Here is a 21,151-nt window from a genome sequence, read left to right as displayed (position 1 = left end):
GAAGAATAGATAAAAGGTTAGTTTAGCGCTAATCATACTCTACTTAGAGCTTATGAATTCTAGAAGTTCCTTTTTGCATGAGTACATATACAAATTATATATCCCTATAAAATTGAAATTGTACACATTAATGGGCAAACATGCATCGGAAATTCTGGAACTTGCATAATACTTATTTAATTCAAGAATGTGGAAATATCTTATGTGACTAATCAAATTGTCTGTGTGGTTAGGAATCCTAGGTAAAATACTCAGACAAATTGGTTCAAAGAGCTGTAAGAACTTTTGCAAATTGTTTGTATGGAACAAGGAAGTAAGTGATTGTATGGTTTTAATGTAATTGCAATATGTTTTAAAATATTATAATTATTTTAAAATGTCAAGAATTTTTGTATGAATATGTACGCGAAGTCCTATATAGGTTCGTGAAGAATTTCGAGATAAATACATATTTCCTAAAAGTAGTTCCAACTATCCAGAAAGGTATTAATTTAACCGTATTGTATCTAATCAATTATCTTTGGAGGCTATCGGGGATCACCATCATAAATTTTAAAGTATTTGCAATTAATGGAAGGTGCTAAAAAGGTTATCGAGATGAAAGCATCAACCAAGAGGCATTGAGATTGATAACTGATCATGACTGTACATCACTTATTCCATTATATGGCCTTATAGTTATAATCGTGGGTATTGAGAATGGTTTATAAGTGCATCCTGTTACTGTTATAGTTCGATTTTGAAAAGGATTCACAGTTTTTTTTACCATAGGTTTGGGTTTGTAGCATCTCTTCAGGGTGATATTATTAAGTAATCTCTTAGTGAGCTTTTAGGCGAGAGAGAGAGAGAGAGAGCTTACTTGATTATTTCTATGCCCTAAAAATATATCATTGTATATTCTCTTTACTCATCAAGTTTTGTCTTATTTTATGAATTTTTAGTGGTGTTTTAGAGATATACACCAAATAAAATTTTGGATTGGTTGCTTAATGTTTCTCATTTTGTTTTTATTTATAAATATTACAAAATAAATTTAAAATTGATGAACTTCTTGAATTAAAATAATTATTTTGGTAGTAAGTTGTAGGGGTGTAAATAAGTTGAGCCTGAGCGAGCTGGCTCCAGCTTAGGCTCGGCTCGAAAATAATTTCGAGCCTATTTTGAGAATCAGGCTCAACTCAACTTGAGTCGAGCTAGATCGAGCCGGAGCCAAGCTCGAGCTTGAATAAAGCTTGATATCAAGCCATACACTAACCTTGTCTAACCAAGCCAATGTCAAGCATAAGCTTTAAACCAGTCAACCACAATGAGGTGGAGGAGGAGGCTTGCCGACAGAGGAGGCGACGGTTTGAGGAGAAAGATGAGGAGGAGGTGGTGGAAGCGGTAGTGACAGCTTGCCGATGGAGGAGGAGGCGATGCCAACTTAGTGACGGAAGAGGAGGAAGAGGATGAGGCGATGCCGACTTACCGATAGAGGAGGATAGGAGGCAACACCAAGAGGGGGTGACGCCAACTTACCGACGGAGGAGGAGGAGAAAAGGTGGGCTGGCAGCTTTAAGAGGAGAAAGAGTTTGGTTTGGAGATGGGTTTTGTGAATGTTTAGGGTTTGAATTTTAACAAATAATTTATATTAAGCCTATTTAACCGAGCCTGAGTGAGCCAGCTCTGACTTAAGCTCAACTCGAAATTCAAATTGAACCTAAAGTTAAGGCTCAGGCTCGGCTCGACTCAGCTCAACTCAAATCGAGTTGAGTCGAACTTGAGCTTTGGTCGAGCCAAGCTCGAGCCGCTCATTTATTTTAACACCCCTAGTAAGTTGCATAATTATAGAGTTCATGTCAAAGTGTTAGTCACTTGTGTCATTTAGTATATTATTTTTAAGTAAATGTCTTAATCACACTTGAATATTCTTTATTACATTCTTTGTATATTCCTTATAGTTATTGTAATATAATTTTTTATGTAAGCATTATCTCATATGGTATTCTCTAAATATCTTTCTCGATGTTAAAATATTAATGAAAAGAGCTATCACATGTATAGGGTGAAAGCATCTCAAAAATTTTAGCATTATCCGAGAACACTTTCGTGATGCTTTCACACTACACGAGTTAGGTGAGCATTATCTCATATGATTGCATTCCTGGAATTTGGAAAGTTTTTGTGCATTTTCTAAAATGTATTGGTTTAAAAATTGACTACGATACTGATGGGGAGTATGGATCATTACAGGCTTACTTGTGATTTTCTCTATCTTGTTTGTACTTTTCGTCAATTTATGACAAAAATGAAAGATTTTGCGGGGATTCAGTTTTTGTTCAATAACTACTTGAAAGAAATTCCACTATGGTATCTCTAGAATGGATAGTATCCTTAGTTTGGTTCATTATCTCATATGATATTCTCTAAATATCTTTCTCCATGTTAAAATATTAATGAAAAGAGCTACCACATGTATAGTGTGAAAGCATCTCGAAAATGTTAGCATTATCCAGGAACACTTTCCAGGTGCTTTCACACTACACATGAGTTAGGTGAGCATTATCTCATATCATTGCATTCCTGGAATTGGGAAAGTTTTTATGCATTTTCTAAAATGTATTGGTCTAAAAAATATGTATAGACGTTGATTAAGATACTGAGGGGGAGTATGGATCATTACATGCTTATTTGTGATTTTCTCTATCTTAGTTTGTACTTTTTGTCAATTTATGACAAAAATGAAAGATTTTGCGGGGATTCAGTTTCTGATCAGTAACTACTTAAAAGAAATTTCACTATGGTATCCCTAGTATGGGTAGTATCCTTAGTTTGGTTCATTATGTTGGATATGCATGTACCTATCTCAGTGTTATTTTGACAATAAGTAGGATGCTATATGTGCATTTATTTATAAAACATGCATAATTATTTGTTTGCCGCACTTTCTTTTCACTTGGTATATATGTTTTTGAGTTCCACAAGTTTATTGAATCACATAATATTTGTGATATGTTCTTGTACGAGATTGAAATAAATGTGGATAGACATTGTATTTTAAGTAAAAATTATTTTATTATAAATAGTCAAATGGAGAGATCGTAAGGTTTCAATATAATTGGCATTATGTTTTAAAATAATCTGCTGACTTTGTGGACAATGTTTTATGGCTGTTGGGATCTATGCAGCAGTGATATATAAGAGGGTTTTAATCTAATTCTAGATCATCTCGTCTTTTATTTTGGAGGCTATTAGAGATCATTATCACAGCTTCAAGATTACTCATGATCGAATATACTTAATAAATTTCTATCTTATCTTCTTTAGATTTTGAGAACTCCACTGATCATTGAGAAGGAAATATTGACCTCAAGGGTAATTGAAAAGTTAATCACAAAAAAATATATATTGTAGGTTCGAGCGAGTAAAACCTTACGGATATAGTTATGAGCATTGAAAACAATTTAGAAGCCCATCTTATAACCGCTATAGGTATTTAGTGATTGATTCAGTCCTGCAAATTATCCATAATAATTTTCCCCTCAGTTTATAGAGTATTTCCAAGTAAAATTTTGTATGTCTATGATTGCCTTTTTCAGGCTTTAGTTTTCATATCTTATTACTGATAGCATGCGGTAAATATGATCTCATTGGTTGTTTCTTTTCTTCTTCTTTTTTTCTTTTTTTTTTGAGTGGTTAAGTTAGCAAGTTGCAGTCTATAGGGGTCAGATATAACTGAACATTACATAGACGTTGGTCTTCGTCTATTGAACCAATAACAGCCAAAAGGATCTGCTATGCTTCGTCAGTCTTGCAGATTGACGAATAGTGCTATAATGACCAACAATAGTAAAGAAGGAAAAAAAGAAAATAAATTGATATTGATACTTTGATCCTGTTCCAGGGTTGAAGAGTCCTCGAATTAGTTTAATGTTCTTGAGGAACCCTATAGATCAAAGAAAAATGACACAAAGTTATATTTTAGATCCTGTTGATCAGCAATTCAGCATGGATAACAGACATGAATGCATAATTATGTACGACAAACTTTGGGCATATTTATGTCATTTTCACAGAAATATTAGCCACTCCACTAACACTATACTATCAAATACCAATGGGATAGTACTCAAATTTTTAAAGGGCTCATGAATAAATGTACCCAGGTTCAAATCCCAAGACACTATTAAGTACCCATTCCCTCTCTCAGAAAACAATGCTATCAATAAGACGTACAATATGAGTATCACGCCTTCATTGGTCCATCCTTGTTTTGTTTTGCTACAGTTATATTTCAACTTTCCTTGAGATATTTTTGCACTATTTGTTCTAATAGCCTGAGCCTAAAAACCTTCTCAACTGAATGTATCAGGCAAATTAAGCCCAAGTATCTTATAATACTATTGTCCTTTTAGACTCCTGTGGTTAATCTAAAGAAAATGTAGTGCATATGATCATAAAAATGGTTAACAAATGATTAGCTCTCATGGTAAGAGAACTTGGTAGATCATCATCCAAAGTGAACAATAATTGCAAGCTTGAAATGAAGATAGACTAAGTATATCATTTTCACAAGGCCAATCAAGCAAATTGTTGTTGATAGAGGGGTTATATATATATACATAACTGATCAAAGATATATAGCCAAAACAGTGTGGTCTCCTTCCAACATTCCAAGGAAATATAAAAGCCATGATATTGAAAGATGCCTTGCAGTGCCATGCCAAAAGGCACTAAAGCAAGGACCATCAACTCGAATCTCTTTACTAGAACTAGAAAACCCTAGCTAGTGTTACTATATTAATTACCTTGGCATATTCTCCTTTATAACTTTCCCTATAACTTTCCCTGCTTCTCTCCAAGGTAATAACCAACCCCACTTCTGATTCCATTGATCAACTCTCCCCATGCCATTATCCAAGGGTCCTCATTCAATGCCATTGATGAGCTTAACCCTAGAAATGCGGGCAGCTGTAGAGTAAATATATGAATACATAAACAAAAGAACCCATCATTCATTTTGGACTCTTTACATGTTAAAAGTAGATGGGGCAGTAGATAAAACTGCCCCATCACACGCATAAGTGGGTGGATATGGTCAAAGCCGCATTCAAAGCTCATTCATAGGAATAAATAAGATTACTTTGAATGGGACCTGCATTGACTGATGGCATGGGTTCTTTGACTGGAATCACCACCGTAAACAACTCCTAAGCTAATATTAACTAACAATACATGAATTATAAACTAAGAAATATTACATTTAGAATTGAAGAAAGAGAGATAGATAGGAAGAAGAAGAAGAAGAAGAGAAGATAAAGAATACTAAGATGAATCAAATTGGTAGTGCTTATCTACAGCCACAGTGACATCCCAAGTGCAACTGAGTCCCTTGGGGAAGACTACGAGATCTCCGGCGCCAAACTCCACGGAATCGGAAGACCCTTTCGTGTAGACCTTCACCTTTCCTCGGAGAAGGTAACATGTCTCTTGTGCATCAAACTTGAGAGGGAACTTCCCTGGAGGGCAACCCCACCTACACAAAGATACAATTTTAACACAAGCAAGAGAGATACGGTGCAAGTTCACTCACACACACACACACACACACACACATACAAAAGAGGAAGAAGAAACAAAAAACCTAGCAGATAACACCCACATTCTTGGTCCATCTACCAAAGAGCTATAAAGAGGTAATAAAGGGTTATGCTTAGTGGACTCACTTGGGCCATGATTTGATGCCGAGTTGTAACAAGCGTGATTCAGGTGGGCTCCTCTCGATGGTGATGGAAAGGGTGGGGGCATCAGTCTCCATGGCATCTGGGTTTGAGCTCGACGCCATTACTAGTGGGAAGAGAGAGAGAGAGAGAGAGAGAGAGAGAGAGAGAGAGAGATGTGAGTACTTAAGTAGGAATAGACAGAGAGGGAGAGAGAGATTTGAGTACTTAAGTAGGAAGAGAGAAGAAGATTTAGGAACGCAGTATTGTGGGGGTGGTTCGATTCTGTAGTGAGGAGAGAATCTCTTATCTATCCTTACATGGATTACACAGATGGGAAGGTGTAGATGGGTTTCTTTATATTTCATGAGCTTTTGAGATAGAGTTGCTCGAGATACTTCTCTTCTGTCGAAAAGAAAAAAAGAAGCAAATTAATGCTTATTTTTAGATCAGAACGCGAGATACCGCAGACTACAGCGCGAGATGATCGCAAGAAAGAACCCCTAGATACCGGGGATGGGCGGCGATCACGCGGTTTGTCCCCATCTGGTCAAAGAGTTGACCGAGGTATCAATGACGTGGCACATAGATAGACCAATCGGCAGATGGTTTGACCGTTTGACGAGATCTTATCGGGAGGCGGAAGGATAGGGATCGCCCTCGCGCCAGGGTCACGTGCACAACTGCTTATAGGACACGTGCGCGGACGGGAGCAGAGATCGGACGGCAGGCGTGGGGCCATCCCACTTGGACGGTAGCGGGCGGGAATAATCGACGGCCCATGATGGCCGTAAGCCCTAATACTCCTTGGTCGTACGCAAGTTCCACTGCTGTCCGCCATTAGCTGCTTGCCACGTGCATCACGGTGCCACAATGCGGGCAACATGAATTTGGTGCTTGGCGGATACGTGTCTTTGCGGTGGTTGCAACGGAAAAAAGCATATATTTTGACTGAACAGGAGGTTAAACAAAAAAATATCATTGACTACAGCACCCTATCTTTTAATAAAATTATAATTTACACCTTATATTTTTATTATTCATAAATTGATCTCTATAATTTAGTGAATATGTGCAGAAAATATTTTGTTATTAGAACTGTTAGTTAAATTTAACCAAACATCTAGATTAAATTAACTATACTAAAAAAATTAAAAAAGTACCTCAATCAAGTCATAATAATGACATTTTAATATTTTATATATTATAGTAATTTTAGTTATTTTAAAAATAACATTTTTTTACTTAACAAAATATTTATAAAAAAAATATCCTCAATGAGATCATAAAGCACCACCCAATTGAAAAAATTGCAATAAATTTATAAAATGTGCGCATTAGATCTACATCTACTACTTCGAATATGAGTGCATCTAGTTACGAGCGAGATGATGTTAGTGTCGTCTGAATCTAAGACAGGAGTACACTCATCTCACGAGAAATCTCAATCCGATCCAATCCAACCCTAAACAGGTTGGTTAGTTCTCTATTCATGTCCAGTCCAACCATAAGAGACAAAGGAAAATGAAAACAATCAATAACAGTTTGATCAGAGGAGCCTAGCTAGCATGGGACAAGAAATTGTTACTGTTTCATAATAGTTATATATATATATATATATATATATATAGATAGATAGTATCCTCACTGTGTAAAACTTTAACCAGATACAAATGCAATTATGATTCAACTGAACAAATCTTTAGGCCTCGTTTACTGGTATAGTAAACAAATAATAACTTATTTCAGTACTAGTTTATCGATTACTGATTTAATATTAAAAAATATCACTTTAATAAAATATATCCTAAATAATTATTTATTTATATCACATCAAGTATAATAATTATACTACTATCCTAGTTATAACAAAATATCATACTAGTCTAAACTGATTTAAATTTTCTTATTCAAATATAAAAATTGAGTATAACTATACTAATTTAAAAAAGTTACTAGATGTCCAAACGCCACCTCATTTCTTTGACTCTTTGTAGATCCTCTTAAAAGAATAAGAAATTCTTATGCACACCACCTTAGCAATGAAAGCATCTATCTCAGTCTAACATGACCATTTCATTTTAATAATGAAGTGCAAATTGTACATTATATAGGTGATGACTTAATCTATAAAATGGCACACAGTTCTCTTTTTAAAAGTGATAAAAGTGTCACATGCATCCATCCAGCTTCTCAATCCTGTGACATCTCCAGCAAGTTCCAGTTTGCCATATTGTCCAGGGCATGCAAATGAAGAACGTTTGGTAACATTGAGATACACAAGAAAGTCAAATTTATGGGAAAATTGTGATCCTGGAACAAAGTAGTCATGCACTGCTTGCTTGCCCCCAAACCAATGGCATTTTGTGAGCAATAGATTCTTTGAGAGTTTTAAGGGCTAAGTATTTTAACTTTGTCAAGTATCATAGCAACAAGAAATTGTACATAATTGAGCTCCTGAATGAATACTTCCATAGTTACCCATAATTCAGATGATCTCTATATATACTAAATCAATTCCAGAGTCGACAATGTGTCGATCTCATGATCTTGACATGGATGTTCTAAAGATATTCCCTGCCCCAACATCTTAATCAGTCAGCATTCTACAACTATCAATACTGGAGCTGTCTTTGAAACCCCTCACATGTTAAAAGCCTTCTATTTCATCTTGGGAAAAGAAAAGAAAAAAAGAAAACCATTACATCGGCATCGTAAGGTCGGTGCGACTTTCTACTTTCTGAAAGGAATCAAGCCCAGCTTCAAACGAACTAAAAAAAGACTTATCAATGGCCAGAGATTTTGAAAGAAAATTCTAACAAAAGAAAAGGAAAGAATTTTCCTGTACCTTCTTGTCAATGGATCGAAACGTGTAGAAGTTAAAAAACCATTCAAACTCTAGTTAACAGATGCCAAAATTATAGTCTCATTACATTATTCAATGAATCTAAACCATAATATATCACCATATTTTAATATATTACTAAAGGGGCATTGAGTTTTGGAATAAGTCGGCAAGGTCTTATTTAATATTTTTATTCTAATCTATCCGATGTTTAACATGTTTATTCTCGAATAAAAATGATTTGTTCCGAAATAGAGGCCTTATTTCATCTAACCAAGAGCCAATCTTGGATCGGTTCGTGGAGTACACTGGTACGAGCACCGAGTGCCCTACAGCCTACGGCTACGTGTAATCAAATAGATTAATTGAGTTCTCAATCTCACAAAGAGGCTAACAGCATCTAGAAAAATGGACATTATTATTAGAGTTATTTGATTATATATATATATATATTTTTTTATTTAGATATATAGTGACTTTGTATAAATAGGGAAAAAAACTCCTTTATCATTTCATGAAATACATTCACCAAAATCCTCTCCTCTTTCTCTCTTTTCTCTAAACCTACTTTAGGTTTGAATCTTCTATTATTACATATGTAAGCCTTTTGATCACTAGGGACATTTCTTAAGTTGGATCTCTCCTTCTCTAACAATCTCTCCCTATCTCACTACTCAAAATCTTTGGATTTTTCTTTTTCTTTACTTCACTCCCTTCGAGCTCGATAATTATCGTAGCAGCTTCCCCCTCTCGCTCTGCCATCTTGTCTACAACAACCACCGCCACTGTCGCAGTCAGTGGCAACCCCAACTGTGCTTCTTCTCCCTCAGCGCGAGCTCCTCTCCTTAGCATCGCCACAGTTGTAGTCTCTTTCAGCACTGTTTTCAACAAGCGCTCACCAACTATTCAATGAAAGTTAGAGTGTCCACAACCCTCTTTTTCTTCCAGCACTAGATCCTTAGGCAGTTGTCATTTTTCTTGTTTGTCTCATTATACTAATTGTAAGTTGGCCGGGGTCTTTATTTTCCTCTAAGTGAGAGTATCTCTGGTACATCTTTCAATCTTGTGCACTTTGACATTTAAGGCTCCGCTGCTACCCCAAGCGAACTTTTTGTGAAGCTTCAGCCTAATGACAATAAGCTTCTTCTAATAGACATCGTTAGCTAGTTGAGGCACTCGTGTATCTGACCATTACCTATCATGATACTCTCATACAGTTGGTCTTGCCACTCAGTTCATGCAGCCTTCTCAAACTTGCCACTATAATTACTCTTATGCGTATTCTTCGATATTTTCGTGGCACCATCACTCGCTCTCTTTTTATGCAATTGATTTTCATCTTAGCTTTGCAGACTTATTTCGATGTCAACTATGCTAGTAACAAGTCTAGTCGAAAGTTTACTACTAGGTTCTATATTTTTTTAGGAAACTCCCTAATTTCCTAGCACAGCAAGAAGCACTAGTGTCTATCTCTAGTACTAAGTCAGAGTATCATACTATGCGTATAATAAGTAAGATGATTGTTTGGCTTCATCGCCTCCTTAGTAATATGGGTGTTGCATTGCCCCTCTCAACTCCTCTTTGTATCGATAATAATAATGCTAAGAAGCTCGCTGAAAATCCTATTTTTTATAAAATGACGAAGCACATTAAAGTCGATATACACTACACTCGCTAGAAGTACCGAACCGGCATCATTTCTCTCCGTTGCATTAGCATTGACCAGATTGATGACTTCTTCACAAAGTCTCTTCCTCTTCTGCGTTTTAAGTATCTAATTAGCAAACTCTCAATTTATAATCCACCTTGAGTTTGAGGAGAGTATAAGGGTTATTTAGTTATATTTTATTTATTTATTTAGACATATGATAACTTTGTATAAATAGGGCTAAGGCCCTCTTTATCATTTTATAAAATACAGTGACCAAAATCCTCTCTTCTCTCCAAACCTACTGTTACAATTATAAATAGGATACTACAGAAGATAGTTTTATCAGCTTAAGAGATAATTAGTCAGATAATGAATAATTATAAAGAAGAATCAGTTTTACCACTTGACATGCAAAGGGCAACATCTTCTCCGGAGGCATGTGTGCGCATAGTGCTATGAAAAATTAACAAAAGCAAGGGTGAGTTTCTGTCAAAGTTTGATAAGTAGACATTTATATGAAAGCAAGTGAGAAACAGTGACTCAAGGAGATTGCTACTCAGTGAGCACCAATAGTAAAGGAACAATCAGACATAACAAGCTGTAGTATTGCCTGTTGATTGAACTTTCATAACATTAAATTTCCTGAAGGAGACCTTTCATTGCTTCGTCTGAATCCAAGAGAGATTTCCGCTGATATGCAAGAAGAATTTGAGACTAACGCTAGTCACAAAACATTTATTATTAGAGAAGTATGTTATATAAGAAGAAAGAAAAGGCTTTATCATGCATCATCCTAAAAATCCTTCAGGAAGTCCAAAATTAATAATCCAATCTATTCACAGCCAAAGCTCCTGAAGATCCAACTTCGTTTTTTTGAGGAAATGTTCGTTTGAGCACTAACAGACTACAGTATCACAATTGGACAAAAAAATTGTTTTTCATGTTGTGTGGTTTACAAAATGACATCAATTATTTTTGCATGGGTTTCAATATGAACCATGTTTATTATTTTGTTTAGAAAGCCCATTAAGAAACTTAACATAGGACCGATTAACTTAGTGCCAAGGAACATAATCATTCCCAATGTATCACAGGTATATCTATCTATATATGGATCTGTGTATGCATTTCTTGCAATGATAAAACCATTAATCTATTGATTCAATTCTGTTCAACGGGAAGGATACTTGTCTTTAGTATTTAACAGGTCTCACACATCGTAAAGTATTGCCCCTATAAATGCATCTCCAGCACCTGTGGTATCAACAAGTTCTGAAGAAGGTATGGTCTCTGCTATTCCTAAGAACAATCTTCCACCAAGTGTTCCAACACCAGTTGCAGAAAGCCTCATACTCTACAAAGATAGAAGCAATCAAGTATCTGTACTTATGAATTCAGATGAAAAGAAAACTATATATTCAGTAAATTTTTAAACAAGAAAAAGAGAAGATGAAAATTAAGAAATTGATGATTGCATAAAACCAGCACAGCGCATCAGAGGATATCCTTGGAAGAATGGAAGTAGGCAAAGAAACACTCTGCTAATAAAAAGTGCTAAAAAGTTTTAAATCTATTACAGACCTTTCACATATTAGTCATCTGAAAAGTGAAACACGATTAAGGTACTCTTTATTAAGTTCATTGTCTTACTGCAGTCCTGGTAAGAATGTGATTACCTGAGAGAATGTCTGAATATAGGCAAAATGAAGGGATGAACAAAATAGTAAAATTTAAACTATTGCTTGTCTATAACAGACCTTTGATGATACACATGTTGGGAGTACATTATTTTTGTCAACTTTCAGCTTTAATGATTCAGTCACAAGCTCTAAATCTGTTTCACTTGCCTCAATACCTTCACCTATGATGATATTTTTTAATTATTAGCGCATTCATAAAAGTTACATATATAAGAAAAGAATAAATAACATTTTGATCCTTGGACATGTGCACAAAGAAAGCAAGTCAAACACACCATCTAATATTCTTCTCTCAATCATCATGCAACCATTCTCTCCAAGGGTCACAACTAAAAATTTGACAAGGGGAACAATAATGCACATGGAATGGAAGGGACTGTGGTCCACACCTGCCAATGTTAACTTCAATTGTTAGTATATACAAAAAGAAAGTGCTTAGATGCTTGAAAATGATATGGTAGAGATTTTTTCAAGATCATGTACATTGGAATATAATTTCTTGAAATAATACTTTTCCTTAGAACAAGAGATCTTCAAAGACACCATCCATTTTTGAATGTGGTATATATGATGAGGTTTCAAAGAGAAATACTTTGATTTCAGTAGTTTTAACCAAGGAATCCATCTCCTGATCATGTCCTCTATTCCAACAAGATATAGATGGTACAACAGTACTACTGCCTTGCCAGCAAGACATGGCAACTATAGAGCGGTTAGCACTGCTGTAATGTGTATTTAGTATTTATAGTTAATCGGTTACCTTGTTCTTGCATAGGTGAGCACGATTTGAATTTTGAAGTATTACGTGTACATGTATATATGTAAATATATTATGTGTATGTGCACTTATCTTCATATCACATAATATAGATAATTAATAATTACTCACATCGTTGAGGCGAACCAAGTACATATTTTTCTAGCACAACATTGTATGGATCAAGTGACCAAAAAAGAAGCATAAATGAACTTATAAAAAATATGAAACCATAAAAAGATAAGAAAATATGTGCCATCAGGCACTCCTCTGACACAACTTGTGCAATAACTAGTGTAGGGCAAGCATCTCTCAGGGACCTCAGATATCTGAGTAAGATGCCAAAACAGATGGACATGCTGTGCCACCATATGCACAATGATCATAATCTAAAGTTTGCCCTAGACAAAGTCTGATCAATTTCAAGACAAAGCAAATGATGAAAGTAAAACAGCTTATGGAGGGTAAATGCCAGTATACTATCTGTTCCTAGAAGTTGGTCAGTTCTTTAGAGCCCACTCATTTTAAGTCCAACTTTAGCTAACCCCACCTTGTTGACAAAAAGGCTTGGAGCAAATAAAAATACTTCAAAGGTTATATAGATGGAAAAAGGTTATATTATTTAGCCAAATCATAGGGAGGATCTGGAATTGTGGCATTTGAAATTTATTTTCAAAGCCCTATAGCAGCTTTATAGAGTTATAGTAGCCTTATTTTTAAAGAAGATTGTAAACCATTGCATTGGTCTGCAAAGAGACCAATCTAAAGGCTTGAGATTGTTTGTGCATCAACACCATGTAGCAGTAAGAATCTCCATCAGCCAAGTATATGACCAGTATTAAGGTGACTGTTGCACTCTGCATTCCAGCAAGATTCAAAGCTTATCCATCGAAGACTTCAGAAAGCAAATCATATTATAAGTATGGAGTTTAATTCTTCAATAGTGTTTAAAAAAACATAACACATGATAAAAACAAGTCAAAATCTTGTGGTGTTTCCAAAAGCTACAAAAAGAAGTACCATAAAATCACTGTATAATAGTTTGTAACATTGTGTACCTGAGGAAAATTTTCAGAACAAACTACATAACTTGCTAAATTGAGTAAAAAATTCAATTTTGATTACTTCCTTTCTGGTTCAGCATCAACTAGAATTGGTATATTCATCTGATCAGCCAGCAAAGTAGAAATACATCCTTGGTCAATATTTATCATCTTAGAACCTAAAGTAGTCAACCAGTCCTATATGGAGATTGACTCCTTGTGCTAACGGCAAGGCACTGCTTGAATCAAACCAACTTGAGTGATAATTTTGGCAAGTAATTGAAATATGCCCACCTACATTCATAACATCTCTTCAAGTCATAATAAAATCCTCAAAAATGGGAATTGAATCAGTGTGTCCTATTTTCTTTTGGCAGTCAATATGAACACCTTACCATTCTTTTGAATACTTGAAATAAGACCTTGCAGCTTTCAAGTCAATCCTTGTATATTGCTCATCATTTCATCAGAGCTAGTTTTGGAATGTGCCTAAAGTTGCTTGATACTTTTATTAATTCCACAAGTTTGTATCTCATTTTATACATTTGTAGTGAACACTGATTGGTGGAAACAGCTCTTCACAAAGCACATTGCTGGTTCAAAATCCTCCAGCCAATAAAAAGAAAATAAATCTAAACAACACAATTTAAAATAATTAATTCACTTGTATAAATGCATCAAACATAAATTTTCTTCATTAAGCTGCTAAAAGTCTATGTAGAAACTAGAGAATGGATAACTATAAAATAAATTATGAACAAGGTGAAATAGTAATAACAATTGAATCACCATTTACACCCAAAACTAAAGGATTGAAAATAGAAAAGTCATGTTACGATACAAAGCCTTACCCTCCACAAGAGTAGTAAGATTGCTAGCAAAGATCATGTACTACAAAAGTAGCCAAACCAAAATATAAGGATATTTGCCTAAAGGGTACCTGATGTGCAACAACCAAAGCCATCTTATGCAATAATCCATCAAAGTATACCAAGCTTGCTCCCTCCAGGGCAGAGAGCAAGCTTGATTGGGGAAGCTCATCAGGAACCATTGCAGGAAAGCCAGGTGTATTTATGCATGTATGAGTTCTCTTACAGAAGTTACCAAAAAACTAAAGTAATAACCAACTTTGCTACTTATAACTAATAGCAAACAGACATAAATCTTATTGCTGATCAGAAGCTATTATTACATTTTATTAGTTATTCTCTATTTTCTTTGATACAGTAACTAAACTTCATTCAACATGCAGATGTCTAATAATATATCTTTTGCATGAATATGAAATAGGTAAATTAAACTATATTCTTACGTCTACCTATCAACAATCACATACGTAAATGATGAAGCCCCACCATTTGAAACCTGAAAAAGAATGTGGACTCAGATGCAAAGCAGTTTATAATATTCATTTCAGTCAAAATATGTAATTGTCATATATATTATTTTCTTAATATGTGTGACTGCCAAAATTTTCTTTGGTTAATATATGCGACACTAAGAAACCAGTTACGAGATTGACTTATTAAGAGTACCATTACATTAGAGATATCGAATCCAGCTATTTTAAGCTCTGAAAGAATAACAGTACCATGATCATCTTCAGCAACCTGATCACAGACACAGATGTATAAATAAAAATGACAAATTAGTAATCAGCAGCTGCTAGATAAATATATTTGTAGAAGAAGTAGCTCAACTTGAATAGTCATACAACTAACAACAGAAAAATAACAGAAAGATTCTAATTCCTTTTCATCAAAAAAGAGTTAATATATTCAAAAGGAAATAGCATAAACAAATATAAGATACTTTGGAGATTAGCCTGGCTATTAGACCCAGATGAGCAGCACATGTTAATGCATTTCCCGCATTCCCACCACCTCCAACCTGTAAAAACAACATGAAGAAAGTTCCTAATAGGCTTGAGCTGCTGTTAATTATAAAGCTAAATTCATTCATATTGCAGATTACAGGAGAAAGCAAACCCTGTCAATTTTAAGTTTAACAGATCTTCATTGTTGTACCTGCTTACTTTAACTGTATTGTCAATTTTCTGTCATTTCAAGTGATTGAAATTGAATAACCTCAGTTAATAGTTTTACACTTCTTCTTGTGCACCAGGATTGCAGGTTGTCCGCCATAGGTCTTGCTTTGCATTTTAGATAAATATTAATTTCCAGGGTTGCAGGAGATGTTGGACATATGAAAAACCTAAGTATGACAAAATGGAAACAAGGAGGCTCCAGAGAAAAGATATGTGAAGCTAAGATATGGAAACAATGAAGCAACATATAGGTGCAACTATCCATCTCAATGAAACAGTTTATGAGGTGGTGGAGAATTGACTGTTGGTTGAGAAAGTATTTCAAAACCAGATTGTAAAGGAAACATTTGGAGAAGTCTATGTAGTACTGTGAATTGTACATGGCAGTGCAATCTTTAGTATGTGGTTTTCACAAGATGAGTGAGCCTTGAGTAATGTTGATCTGCCAAAAAGGACACTAAAGTTGTTGCTATATGTTTTCTTGCACGGTCAGTCTGTTGCGACCCCTGGTTTTCCTTGGTCGGAGGCTTTTTTATGTAAACATTTGTGTCTTCTTGTATAGTTAATGGTTTTTGGGAAATCTATAACCAACATTTCCCTTTTTTGTCTTTACCATATAGATATTTATCATTCGACCCCTAAATAAAAATTAAAATACATAAAAAAACATCGTGTCATTAATTTTGTTAACAGTCAATTACCATATAGATGAGTTAAGATAACTATAGATGCAAAATGATAATAATATCCTTAAATAAACATTTTATGTTAAGGTAAAAATAAATTGAGAATCAGAGTTTAAAGTCAATAAGGGGTATTTTAAGTATTTATAAATTTTATCGTTAAAAGTAACAGAATATTCTCTATTCTGTTTACTGTTGTTATGATAAAATTAATCCGAGGTGTTTTTAGGCATTTAAAGCAAAATTACAGATGTTGAACGATAAATACTGTAAATGGTAATAAAAGAAAAATGCAGTGTGTTTTTTTTGATAAAATTCACCATCATGGGTTAGCAGGTTCGAAACCATTCAAGGCTCTATCACCATCTTCATCACCATCATCATCTACTACCCACCGTTTCCACTTCAACGATCACTCTTAGAAAAGATCGGTCTTTCCGGTTAATACATAGTAACATAACCTGAATAGCATGCCCATTGATCTAAAAAATCGCCTCATATCCAAACCTTATTACTTCCGATTATACTACCTGCGAGCTTTTGCTCCAGATCTTATTGGGGAAAGCATCCACAATAGCCAGGTGATCCAGTGTTACCAATCCGCATCCCACCTGCATAACGACGATGTAGGCAATTCCGTGTGAAAGATCATCCGCTCATTCGATTCAAAGTGAAAAATCAAACTCATTGAAATAAAATAAACAGCATTGATGCGCGATTTTGCATATGTATTTTGAACAGAGAGCAAGAGGAGCTGGGGAAGAAAGGTACCAATTCGTTTCTCGGGCAAAGGGGAGAGCGCGGTGGCCGCCTTCGCCATGGAATTCGTGCTATAAAAAAATGAAGGATTACTGGAGGGAGATTAGGGAAGATGATCTTAACGAGGGGGTTACGAGCACCGGGAAAGAGGGAGAGTGCTTTTGATACAGGAAAGCCGCTTACCGGTCGGAGAATTGGAATGTATTCTTGCATGCTTTGTGTAGGCCACGTCGTACCACTGCTCCTATCAATTCAAGACAAAAAGGTTGCAGATTTATAGTTCGATTTTTGTCAGTAGAAATTAGAGTTAGATATCTGCTGTAGTCTAAGGTAATCGTGGTCAGTTTCTTTTTATAAAAATATGAAAGTGTTGTAGACTGATGGTTCATATAGACCGACCAGCAGATACTTATGTAGCAAGAGCAGTAGGAATCTCAAGCATTTGAGCAAAGAAATCGGGGGAAAAAACTAACACCTCGAGTAGTAGGGGTGAAAACTGGGATACGGATCGGTTTAACCTATATCCGGATTCATATTTTTAGTTACGGATACGGATTCAGATACGAATATTAGACGGATAGTAAAATTTAAAATTATATTCAAACTAAACGGATATGGATAATTTTCGAATAAAGAATTAGATTTTAAACGGATATTAATTAAATTTAAAAATATTATAATATTTTATTTAGATATAACACAAAAATATTAAGAGTTTTACGACAAATAAATTTTTTGTATGTCAAATATGTAAAATTAGAGAAATTAATCTCTATAAATAATATATAATATATTATTAGTAATAATATTAATATTTAATATTTAAATAAGCAAACTAAAAACTGTAAATTATTCAAAATAATATGCGGGTAAACGGATATCCGATATCCGTATTCAAATTTTTTTTTTAAAACTCTATCGGTATCTGAATCTGTATCCGAATCAGATAGAAATTTTCTATCGAGTCCAATCCGAATCGGATCGGATAGCGAGTTGGATCTGAGTTAATCTCACCCCTACTTTGGAGGCAAATCTCTCGCTCGGTCAGTCATGACTGCACCATAAAATAGTAGCATAAGAAAGTTTGAGAAACATAAGCAAAGGCAAAAGGATGTACTTCAAATATAACATTTCACAGAACTACAAAATCTCAGCCAATAAAACAAAACTTTGACAAAAATAAAGGCATCGACGACTCTCTAGTAGCAACACTAAAGTAACTACGAAAAGAGAGGCGATGGCCGATGGACCACAGAGGAGAGAGAGCAGTTGCAATAGGGACCAAGCTATGCCAAGATCCAGATGGAGGGTATGGAACCGAAGTTGAGGAGGTGGGTTGAGACTTGAACAACCTAAGCAATACGACTGTTCGCGCCAGAGAGTGGGAACATCATGAAGTAGGGACTAAACACAGAGAAAAGAGACAAGAAAAAGAGTAAAGGAAGAGAGGAGGAGGGGGAAGGAAGGTTCGTTGGCCATGAAGAAAAGACCATGAAGGATAGAAAGTTTATTCAACTCATTATATGTGGAAGGCTAGCTCCTTTGTTTAGCGTATAATTAGCTTACTGATTTATAATCTATTAAAAGGAAAGGGTTTGTTATTACACTTTGCTCAACTATTAGGTGATATTTTTTTTAATTTTTACTTTTAACCCTCTTTTATCTTTTGATCTCTATAACTTGAGTGCAAAATAAGAATATCCTACATCGGAATCATCCGAAATTCCGAACCAATGAAAACCAAATGGGCCGTCGGCCCTTAGCCCAAGCGGAATACCCGTGCTTATTAATACCGGAAAACCAAAACCCTAGAAAGACCTCTCTCCCCCCCCCATCGCTAGTAGCAAGAAGAAGTCGGCGGCGGCAGAGAGCGACAAGGCGAGATGCCGGCGGGCCACGGTCTTCGTTCGCGAACCCGCGACCTCTTTGCCCGGCCGTTCCGGAAGAAGGGTTACATCCCCTTGACGACGTACCTGAGGACGTTCAAGATCGGGGACTATGTCGACGTCAAGGTTAACGGCGCCGTCCACAAGGGGATGCCGCACAAGTTCTACCACGGCCGCACTGGCCGCGTCTGGAACGTCACCAAGCGCGCCATTGGCGTTGAGATCAACAAGCAGGTATCTTTTTTTCTTTCTTTCGTTTCTTAATCCTAATTGCAGCTATTTTGTTTAAATGCTATAAAATCTTAAGAAACAGAGATTTTGAGTCTTGGGATTGATTTAAAACTGCATTGTTTTTTTTTTAAATCTTCTGTTCAACTTGTCTTATCAACTTGTCTACCTTCTCGGAAATGAGATGACGGCTAGTGATTTGCTTCTATCCGTATGCAGATATGAGTATTTGCTGTCACCGTAGTCTTTGCTTAAAAAATAGATCAGAGTGCATTTTGATCATTCAATATTAGTGATTAGCTTTCATTTATTCTCTAGTTTCTCATATTGTGAGCAGTATCAATTTATGGATATTGCTTATGCGAATGGTAGGTTGTATGTTTGTGAAAGCTTGAATATAGAATCATGCCCAATACTTCATTAATTTCTTAGCGACCTACAGCAATAGTTTTCCTTGACTTTATTTTGAAACAGAAACCACCGTGTCCACTTGATGAGATCTGATAAGTTGTTTTATTTCCCTCTGTCTACATTGTTTATTCATTCAACAGAGCAGGAATAATAATCGTCTTGATTGTGAATTTAGTTTTCAGTATTGGATGGTCTATTGTGCATCTTTAACGTGAAATTATTCAATTCTTATAAGATCTTATTGATTTTCAATCTTGGTGATGAAGTAGAGAATTCACCGTAACCCAATTAAAAGATCCTGATATCCCAACTTATCTGGAAAAACTGTGTGAGAGTCAATCATGAAAGAGAAAAAAAAGGGTTGCATTACTGTGATATTTTAGAAATGATTTCATATTTTTAAAATTTTCAAGTTGCTTAGCATCATTCTACAGTTGGTGGATTTTCAATGGGAAGAAGCTAGAGTTCATAATTGTAATGTTTTTCTTAACATCAATTCTGCAACTGAATCTCGGATAGTTCTGTTCTGCAGCTCATAAATTACTATGATTAATATTCCTCATTTCAAAATTGAAGCTTCGCCATTTGCATGTTGGGTTTTCTTTCTCTGGACACAACAATTGTTATAATCTTATGATGCATACAATTAATAGTTAGTAATACAAGAAGATTGATTTCTCTTTACATTTTTGAAATGCAACGTATTGACATAAGAAAAGGAAGAATAAATATGCGGACTTAGTACCAATATTTCACCGAGTAGCTTAAATGTTATATAGAATATATTGCGGTCTCTAACTGAAGGAATATCTATCTGCAGGTGGGCAACCGAATTATCAGGAAGAGGATTCATGTCCGTGTGGAGCATGTGCTGCCTTCCAGGTGCACGGAAGATTTCCGTCTGAGGAAAATCAAGAATGACCAACTTAAGGCAGAGGCAAAGGCACGCGGTGAGGTCATCAGCACAAAGCGACAACCGGAGGGTCCTAAACCTGGTTTCATGGTTGAAGGGACAACATTGGAGACAGTTACTCCTATTCCTTATGATGTGGTCAATGATCTCAAGGGTGGTTACTAAGGCATTGTATGTCCAATTTTGTTCTCAGTCCATAAACCTAGTCTTGCCCCCCAGCTATAGGACACTTTGGTATGTGGGTTGCTGGTTCGTAATTTAATTGTCTGAAACTCATTAATGTTGGCTTTTCCAAGTTGATTATGCAAATGTTCTCATCTCTGCTTCTAATGGAATATGCAAATTTGGAATCTGTAAGCTCTTTTAATCATTTGAGCACGTATCCCATTACTGCTAGAAGTTTGCTATTTTGCACGAAAGTTCATGTCTACCTTCACTAGTTATGTTAAATTATGAAATTTAGATTGCAGGATAACAAAATATTCATTGTTAGAATGATAAAGAGCATCAGAAGACCACTAATACAGAT

The 21,151-nt window shown here is 35.5% G+C and overlaps 2 protein-coding genes and 1 pseudogene across 2 annotated transcripts; 1 reads left to right on the top strand and 2 right to left on the bottom strand.

Moving 5' to 3' along the window:
- Nucleotides 1-4,620: 4,620 nt before the first annotated feature.
- On the bottom strand, nucleotides 4,621-6,177 carry LOC140783428 (uncharacterized). The gene is made up of 2 exons (XM_073130323.1): nucleotides 5,706-6,177; nucleotides 4,621-5,515 (listed from the first exon to the last, which is right to left on the bottom strand). Exons 1-2 carry the CDS (start codon nucleotides 6,065-6,067, stop codon nucleotides 5,305-5,307), a joined length of 573 nt encoding a protein of 190 aa, XP_072986424.1. The 5' UTR covers nucleotides 6,068-6,177; the 3' UTR covers nucleotides 4,621-5,304.
- A 5,145-nt stretch (nucleotides 6,178-11,322) lies between these two features.
- LOC140783998 (uncharacterized) lies at nucleotides 11,323-17,397 on the bottom strand (annotated as a pseudogene).
- A 1,491-nt stretch (nucleotides 17,398-18,888) lies between these two features.
- On the top strand, nucleotides 18,889-20,974 carry LOC140783781 (large ribosomal subunit protein eL21z/eL21y). Its single transcript, XM_073130824.1, has 2 exons — nucleotides 18,889-19,304; nucleotides 20,530-20,974. The coding sequence occupies exons 1-2, from the start codon at nucleotides 19,068-19,070 to the stop codon at nucleotides 20,785-20,787; spliced, it is 495 nt and encodes a 164-aa protein (XP_072986925.1). The 5' UTR covers nucleotides 18,889-19,067; the 3' UTR covers nucleotides 20,788-20,974.
- The last annotated feature ends 177 nt before the right edge of the window (nucleotides 20,975-21,151 follow it).

Source organism: Typha latifolia, chromosome 3, assembly GCF_019914945.1.
Source record: "Typha latifolia isolate L0001 chromosome 3, TyphaL0001v2, whole genome shotgun sequence".
NCBI classification, from domain to species: domain Eukaryota; kingdom Viridiplantae; phylum Streptophyta; class Magnoliopsida; order Poales; family Typhaceae; genus Typha; species Typha latifolia.
This window is presented reverse-complemented; position numbering and strand designations above follow the sequence as displayed.

Excerpts from the sequence above, each read along its gene's own strand:
- LOC140783781 (XM_073130824.1), top strand. The coding sequence starts at position 19,068 with ATGCCGGCGGGCCACGGTCTTCGTTCGCGAACCCGCGACCTCTTTGCC. Across the intron at positions 19,305-20,529 it reads GCGTTGAGATCAACAAGCAG|GTGGGCAACCGAATTATCAG; the intron begins GTATCTTTTTTT and ends ATCTATCTGCAG.
- LOC140783428 (XM_073130323.1), bottom strand. The coding sequence starts at position 6,067 with ATGAAATATAAAGAAACCCATCTACACCTTCCCATCTGTGTAATCCAT. Across the intron at positions 5,516-5,705 it reads GGCATCAAATCATGGCCCAA|GTGGGGTTGCCCTCCAGGGA; the intron begins GTGAGTCCACTA and ends ATCTTTGTGTAG.